We start from the raw sequence: 7,999 nt of genomic DNA, 5'->3' as shown, positions 1-7,999 counted from the left end.
GGGGTGTGGCGCCGCAGCCGGGGCCGTCGACGGCCAGGCACCGGAGGGAGCTGGCGTGGGTGTCGATGCTGCTGTGCCAGCCCTGGCCGAAGACGGCCTCGGTCGGGGACAGCTGCACGCAGCGGAAGCAGATCATGTGGGCGTCGGCGTTGCACTGGGTAAACTCCTCAAAGGTCGACTCGGTGAAGCAGCAGCAGCACTCGTGCAGGGCGTCGACGGCCTCGCCTCCTCGCTGTTCAGCACCCGGGCCAGGCCGCGGTCCTTGTCAAGCTGGGTCGCGCGGGCGCGGTCTTTCAGGGGGCGGATGAGCTCGTCGTACAGCTCGCGGTCGAGCTCGGCATGTCCGGTGGCGCGCAGCGTCGGCGTGATGGAGCCCTGGCCGGTGGAGCGCCAGATGACGAGGGGGTGGTTTTCGGCGTCGCCGGCGGTGGCGGGCTTGCGGCGGGAGAAGAGGGACGAGATGGTGAAGCGCCAGGACTTGGCCGACAGGTCGAGCAGGGTCTTGCGTGCGTCGAGATAGGAATAGTTGAACTCGGCGAGCACGGCGTTGACGGCGGCGCGCGTCAGGCCCTTGAACTCGGTCCAGGCCAGGGCTTGGACGGCCTTTTTGTACTCGTCGCTGCGGAAGGCGTCCTTGTGCGGGACGGCGGTCGGAACGGCTGGCGAGGCATCGCTGGAGGCATCGCTGGAGGCATCGCGGGAGGCATCGCGGGAGGCGTTGTCCTCGATGGTCCTCCATCGGCCCTTGACCCAGTTGACGTGGTTCTTCAGCAGCGCATCGGCGACGACGGCGAGTCTGGATTCGCCGTCAAAGTTGGACAGCATCTCGCGGAAGACCTCGGGTTGGACGTTCGGAAACAGGGCCGCCAGGGCCTCGAGGCTGTTGTTGAGCTCGCGGAGATCGGGACATTCTTCGGGCGGGTCCTGCAGCTGGGCCTCGTCGTGGATGTATTCGAGACGGGGTTCGGGGGGTTCGGTCGAGGGGGTCGTCAGAGAAGACTTGGAGGAGCGATGGGATAGGCGTCGATCAGCGGACGTGCCGAGGAGTACTGTGAACGGCATGGTGCCTGCTCATGGTTGTCGCATGCCCGAGTGGCATATCTTTATTTTATTTTTTATTTTTTTGTATCTTCTTTCTTTCGGCAAAGGGCGTGAGAGGGAGGATGGCGTGCTGTTGAGGTGTGGGAGAAAATGGGAAGTGGTCACGAGAGGACTGACTCTCCGACGTGGCAGAGACAGAGACAGAGGCAGAGGCAGAGGCAGAGGCACAGGCAGAAGCAGGTGCCGAGAGGAGAGGAGATTCAGGGCCACGATAAGGCACTGTGCGTGCCGTGCTATCTGGCTTTGTCACGGTGTACTTGCTCCAGGTGCAGGCAGGTACTTCGCAGCTCGGTCCCTGAGGTACAAGAGGCATGGAAAGAGGGTATTTTCCACACCACATGTCATGGTCATTTCAAGATGGATCAATGATTCTCTATTTTTTTTTTGTTTTTATTTGTTTTATTTTTCAATTGAAAAATCTCACGGTATACAGTCGTGCCACGTCCACTACACACCCCCAAGCGACAACATGCACATGCACATGCACATGCCCATCCATCTATGACTTGCGGTGCAGAACACCAGCGCCAGCCTGTCCAACAATTAGTCTCCTCGTCTTCATCACGCCAGGGTCCCCTCTGTCTTACCTGGTGGTTGGGGAACACGAGCGTGTCGGCAATGACCACGTTCTCCCGCCTCGTCGCGCTAAAGACGATGACCTCGGCAATGTCGTCAGGGGTCAGGGGCTCGCAACCACTGTGACGCTGCTGTCAGCCATCCGCATGTCCCATTGTCATGACGGCCGCGCGCTGTACAGTGGGCGTCTGTCTGTGCAGTGGACGTCGGGGTGCTACTCACGCATAGACGGCATCGGCCTTGGCCTTGTCGCCGTAAAAGCGGACAACCGAGAATTCCTGCTGCTGTCAGCTCTCTCTCTCTCTCTCTCTCTCTTTCCCTAGGTGTCTGCGATGGGAGGGCAAAGCAGGAAGGACAGCGGGCAGCCCCAACGTACCGTCTCGACTTGGCCGGGATCAACCTCCATGACACGGATCCGCGTCGCGATGAGCTCCTTGCGCAGCGCGCCTGTGAGCTGCGCACGGCAGCCTTGGTGGCGCAGTAGATGGAACCCCCGGCGTACGGCTCACGGCCTGGATGTGGTCAGCAACAGACAAGAAGCACGGCTGACGACTGCCCAGAGAGGCAACAAGCATCACCCACCAGCAATGGAGCCCACGTTGATGATGTCGCCCGCCCCGCCGTCGGCCCGCTGCTTGAAGATGGGCAGAACGGCCTGCGTCACGTTGATGAGCCCCGTGACGTTCGTGTCGAACATGGTGGCCATGTCGGCCTCGGCAATCTCCGGCGCCCTGGCCACGCCCTTGACGAGCCCGGCATTGTTGACGAGCACGTCGATGGCGCGGAACGCCTCGGGCAGGCCGGCGACGAAGCCGCGCACGGCGTCGGGCTTGCTGACGTCGAGCGCCACGGGCAGCACCTCGACGCCGTCGCCAACCTCCCTGACGATGTCGTCGGCGATGGCCCGCAGCGTGTCGACGCGCCGCGCCGTCAGGATGAGCTTGAGGTTGCGGGGCGCTGTGCGCGCAAACTCAAAGGCTGTGCTGCGGCCGATGCCGCTCGAGGCCCCCGTGATGAGCACCGTCTTGCCCTCGAGGCGCTTGGCGGCGGCGGCGGACGCCATGGTTCTGGCGATGCTGCTGATGCTGCTGCTGATGCTGCTGCTGTGCTTGAGGGAGTGTGTGAGGGGATGGCGAGCAAGAAGGAGTGAGCCGAGGGTCCTGACTGTGTGGTTGAAGCGTGTCATGTGTAAGGGATAAGGGAGAGAGATGAAAATAGACACGAGCTTTTCTTCGCGCAGCGGGATCAAGCACCCAGGGTAAGGTACCGCAAGGCAAGGTAGGTAGGTAGGCAGGTATCCCCGTTGGCCTTGCGAGATAGGAGGTTGTCGATGGTGTCTGTTCCCATAGGCCCGTTTCGGCTGCCGAGAGGGAGGGGGGGCACCCCGATAAGGCCCCGTGAGCCGTGGACCGACGCAACCCCGCCGTCGCAAGCCCCCTGAAGGCCTGAACCGACCCCTGGAGCCCGCCGCGGGGTTGACAACGTGCGCGCCCTGCGTCGCCCGATAACGGCGCCAGACCCCCGCAATTCCAGCCTTGCACCATCTCGCCGCGCATGACGACAACCATGTGTGTCATGGCCTGGCGTGGCAGCTTACAAGCAAAGGGACTCGTTTCTCGGAAGGCTGGTACAGCTTCAACTTGACACTGATGGATTCCAATCCCTTCACTGGGTCATACTCTAGTCACTGTAAGACCGTTTGCACCAAAAGGCTGCCTACTACAAGGTGGGCAGTGTAACACTGACGCAAACCAACGACCATGTCACAGCAGCAGGCAGGCTCGACACATTGACGAAGAATCCATCATGATGACGCCGCTTCCGCTCCTAACCATTATATAGACCCGATAGGATCTGAAGGCAACTTGTCACGGCAAGTCCTGATGCCGGCCTTCAGCACCGTCGGCCCCAAAATAGGATCCATGTGGCTGTCCGTGTTGGTTCCCCCTCTTGCCGGTCTTGGATCTCCCCCTTAGGCCGATATGGTACGAACGACATTCTGATCGTTACGACTCAGTGTACATGGTCCGATTGTTGCCTCAAGACACGATTCTGAGAGCCCTTACCGCAGACGACAAATTTGTCGCCTTGAATCAGGGAGAAGATGAACCCCCGATGGGCTAACGGTCAAAATGTTCTTGTAAATGCTCACCTATGTGTGGGCCTTGACAGCGCTGCGGAATCCTTCTGCGCATGCGGTTGCACCTTCTAGAACGTGTGGAGGATAGTTCCATTCGATCAAGTACAAAGAGAAGCCGATGCCCGGGAACTTGTCGACGAGAGTGGCATCACTCGTGGGTTTGAAGCTCGGCCCTTTGAGAATGATGTCTCCTTTTCTGGGCGGATGCTTGCTAAACGGTCACGGAAAGATAGTCTCAGTGAGGTTGATATGCTAGACTGCTATGAAGTGATGGTAGAAGCTCCGGCTAGCTTCATCCTTTGAAGAAAACATCCAGCCGAAGCCCCTTTCGCGACTATAGACCCCGACCATCATGGAAGGCATTACAGGCCAGCCCTTCCCGTTTCCTTTGACCTGCGAGACTCTACAGCAGATGCGCATATCCTGCAGTTCCGTGCTGATTATGGGCTTTCCGAACCGAATGTTTCGAATACCTCTCGTGAAATGACATTGACCTTTTTCCGGGCTTCGAGGGACAGATTCGTACCAGACCGGCCCCATCGTCGAACGTCCACTCCGCTTGTACGGACTGCCGAGCGGCACCTCATGGGAGCGCGCTGTGTCGTCGAAACCGCTCCGCTTGAAGTCCCATCTTCCGTCAACACACAGACGTACATTGGAAAAACGTCCTTCTGGATGAAGCAAGCACCATCGATGGGATCATGGATTGGGAGGGGGCGTAAACAGCTTCGTTCCAGGTTTCTCAACCCTGTCGACCAACTGGGCAAACCAACCCTTTACTAGGTAATGATGCTGCAGTTGCTCTGTATGGGGACGATGATGAGAATGCTTCGCCGCTTACTAGTCTCCAGGAAGAGGAGACTGTGAAGAATCATTGTCGAAGATATTTTCTTCAAGGGCTGTGCTGTAGAGGGAGCTGGCTGGTTGTCTGAATGGCTACAACTAGCTGGAAGTATGTCCAGAACATCCTCCGCGCCTGAAGAATTGCGTCAAGGCTCTTGAACATGATGACTGAATGGCGTTATAAAATTTCGGGTATATGGTAGGGTGAAGCATGTAGCAATCGTCTCTGCCAATTTTCTTTTCCGTTTGTGTTGCGATGTGAAGGGGAAATGTCTCACGAAACCGATGTTCTTTTAAGAAAATCCATTATTTTCCCTTCCCTCTTTTTTTCTTGTCAGAGAAAGCAGGCTCGTTATGAGATTAGCAGCCACAATCAGGACGCCTCAAGGCTGGTGTTTGATGCTTCGTCCACCAGCCGGTAATCGACGAGGATTTTGAAGTCTCGTGTTGGTTGGACCACTCGAAAATTCGAGCTTGCTGACTCTGCCTTCACCTGCCGACCCATGTTACAGTTAAGATAAAAGGGACGAAAGTCTAGAAATAACAAGATCATGGAAAGTCCGCTTTCTTCTTACTAACAATCTCGATCAGCGCTCATGTACGTCAATCAGCATAAGAATGGATGGCGCTCATCCAGGAGATGCTGACAGTCACGTGCACGTGCCACGGATGGCCACAAGCACCTGCCTCGTTGTTGCGGGACAGCCTGCCTGCTTAAGTAGGTCTCAAGATTACCTCATCACCATCATCATGAGCTTCAGCTTGGACTAGTGAACTACGAACGTCACTCCCTCTCAACGACATACACGCCAGCCATCACAACCCATGATTGCCGAAGAGCAAAAGAGCAAGCCGAAATAAAGGATTCTTACACAATCATCTCTTCACCTCGAATTGATGTTTTGACCCGCCTATACGTGATCTCGAGATGACGGAGGTCGCCACCATCCAGACACAAACCCCGCCTTTGCTGTCAGGGCCCTCAGAGAAGGAACGAAAATATGACCGCCAGTTGAGGCTGTGGGCCGCCAGTGGCCAGGCTGCATTGGAGTCCTCCAGTATTCTGCTCGTCAACTCATCCTCAGGCACCGTGGGCGTCGAGACGTTGAAGAACCTAGTGCTGCCAGGTTCGTGTCGGCCAACCCCTCTTTGCCTGCGCCCTGGAACTGACCTCGTCCAGGCATCGGCAAATTCACCATAGCCGACGGCGCCAACGTGCAAGAGGCAGACCTCGGCGTGAACTTTTTCCTCGATGCCAGCAGTCTTGGCAAACCGAGAGCCCAGGCTTGCGCCGACTTGCTTGTCGAGCTCAACCCAGAAGTCGAGGCCGACTGGTTCCCGAAGAACAGCGTGAGACTGAGACAAGAACCGGCCGGAAATAACGCGCAAACAAGGCTGACCATGATACCCAAAGGAGCCGTACGACCTCGCCAAGGTGCTCGAGAGCCCTGAGCCGTACACCATCATACTCTACGCTCTGCCCATCAAACCTGAAGATCTCAAGATTCTCGAGGCGTACGCGGCAGACCACAAGACGCCATTGATTGCCGTTCATTCGGCCGGCTTTTACGCTTATTTTCGCGTCCACCTGCCCGCCGCGTTCCCCATCGTGGACACTCATCCAGACGAGACCGCCACCACCGACCTGCGGCTGCTCACGCCATGGGCGGAGCTCTCCACCTTTGCACAGGACATGACCAAAGATATCGACGGCCTGGACAATCATGAACACGGTCACCTACCTTTCGTGGCCATCCTGCTCCACTACCTCGAGGCCTGGAAGCAGTCCCACAAAGGCGAGTACCCGTCGACCTACCAGGACAAGGTCGCCTTCAGGAGGGTCGTAGCCGAGGCGGCAAGGACAGACACCCCTGAAGGTGGCGAGGAGAACTTTGACGAGGCCGCTGCGGCCGTCCTCAAGACGATATCGCCACCTTCGCTTCCAGAGTCCCTGCGACACGTCTTCGAATACCGGTCTGCTGACCTTGTAAGCGTCCGATCCCTTCCCTCTTGGCAACGGGTGGACCACTGTCTTTGTGTCCCCTCTCACTTACTCATGCCCCCGTCTGAACCTTCTGTGGCGAGGGAAGAAAAGGGGTGGGGGATGTGGCTCGTCTGAGGAAGCGAGTGGCTGGCTAATATTGCGTCGTGCAGGAAGAGACACAGTCTAGCTTCTGGATCATCGCCGGCGCCGTCAAGGCTTTCTACGAGAAGCACAGGTGTCTGCCCGTCCCTGGCGGCCTCCCGGACATGAAGGCGCAGTCCAGCGTCTACATACAGCTCCAGGGAATCTACAAGGCCAAGGCACGCAAGGACGCCGCCGAGGTGCTCGACTCGGTCCGCCGCGCCCAGGGGGCGAACACGTCGACCCGGCAGAGGTAGACTTGTTCTGCAAGAACGCAGCCTTTGTCAAACTGATCGACGCGAAAGACGGGGGGGCCGAGAGATTACTCAAAGTAGCCGGTAAGTGCGGGATGACACGCGTCGGAACATGAGAACAACAGGGGAATCTCGTTCCAGGGTCTTCTACGATGATGCAATGACATCCCTGGAGCGGCCCTGCTCATCTTGTGTGTGTGCGTGTGTGTACATATGCGTGTCTGCGCGCGAGAGCAGCAGGCGGGCGGCGGTCGTGGTGGCGACGCTTCAAGAGCACAGGCTGACTCGGTGCACAAAATTTTGTACAGACGAAGAACTCGCCAACGATGACATGGCGGCCATGGGCGTCATGCCCGCGTCCCTGCTCCCCATCTATCTCGCCCTGCGCGCCACGTCACACGCCCTCGACACTGCCGCTGCTGGGGCGGCGCTGTCACCCGAAACCATCCTCAAAGACGTCACGGCACTCGTGCCCAGGGCCACAGAGAGCGAGCGCTACGCTCAGGCGGCTCAAGAGGTGTCCCGAGCCGCCGGCGGAGAGCTGCACAACGTTTCCGCCGTCATGGGCGGCCTGGTGGCTCAGGAGATGATCAAGATTATTACGAAACAGTACATCCCCGTCCATAATACCTGCATATTTGACGGCATTGGAAGCCGTTGCCAGGTGCTGCGCCTGTAGACCCGGGCAGCCGAGCCAGAAATTGCGGCACCTACGATAAAGAAAGGGTCCACAGTCTCGACCAACCCCCCTCCCCCCTTCCCGGCCCCTTTCGATCACCTTTCCCCCCCCTGAACGCTCATGGCACCCCTCCCCTACCACCTAGATTTTGCACGCCCCTCGCTCACCCTCTTTCTCTCTCTTTCCCTTTTCTACCCCTCCTTCTCTACCTTGTTCGGAGTCGGAGCCTCGCCGACGGAGAAGGAGGGTCATGTGCGGAATCCGGAGGAGGCGTTTTGTGA

At 58.1% G+C, this 7,999-nt stretch overlaps 3 protein-coding genes across 3 annotated transcripts; 1 reads left to right on the top strand and 2 right to left on the bottom strand.

The window, feature by feature from the left end:
* Positions 1-132: 132 nt before the first annotated feature.
* Positions 133-1,062, bottom strand: VDBG_00783 (conserved hypothetical protein; the record flags this gene model as incomplete). Its single annotated transcript, XM_003009055.1, has 1 exon — positions 133-1,062. The coding sequence occupies one exon, from the start codon at positions 1,060-1,062 to the stop codon at positions 133-135; it is 930 nt and encodes a 309-aa protein (XP_003009101.1).
* A 538-nt stretch (positions 1,063-1,600) lies between these two features.
* VDBG_00782 (NADP-dependent L-serine/L-allo-threonine dehydrogenase ydfG) lies at positions 1,601-2,740 on the bottom strand (the record flags this gene model as incomplete). Its single annotated transcript, XM_003009054.1, has 5 exons — positions 1,601-1,633; positions 1,689-1,797; positions 1,900-1,955; positions 2,054-2,181; positions 2,260-2,740. 5 exons carry the CDS (start codon positions 2,738-2,740, stop codon positions 1,601-1,603), a joined length of 807 nt encoding a protein of 268 aa, XP_003009100.1.
* A 2,848-nt stretch (positions 2,741-5,588) lies between these two features.
* VDBG_00781 (NEDD8-activating enzyme E1 regulatory subunit) lies at positions 5,589-7,718 on the top strand (the record flags this gene model as incomplete). The annotated part of the gene is made up of 7 exons (XM_003009053.1): positions 5,589-5,787; positions 5,841-6,010; positions 6,075-6,647; positions 6,746-6,766; positions 6,815-7,038; positions 7,181-7,236; positions 7,348-7,718. The coding sequence occupies 7 exons, from the start codon at positions 5,589-5,591 to the stop codon at positions 7,716-7,718; spliced, it is 1,614 nt and encodes a 537-aa protein (XP_003009099.1).
* Positions 7,719-7,999: the final 281 nt, after the last annotated feature.

Source organism: Verticillium alfalfae, genomic scaffold (genome assembly GCF_000150825.1).
Source record: "Verticillium alfalfae VaMs.102 supercont1.1 genomic scaffold, whole genome shotgun sequence".
Taxonomy (NCBI): Eukaryota; Fungi; Ascomycota; class Sordariomycetes; order Glomerellales; family Plectosphaerellaceae; genus Verticillium; species Verticillium alfalfae.
The sequence above is the reverse complement of the archived record's forward strand: the minus strand, read 5'-3'. Positions and strand labels throughout refer to the sequence as shown.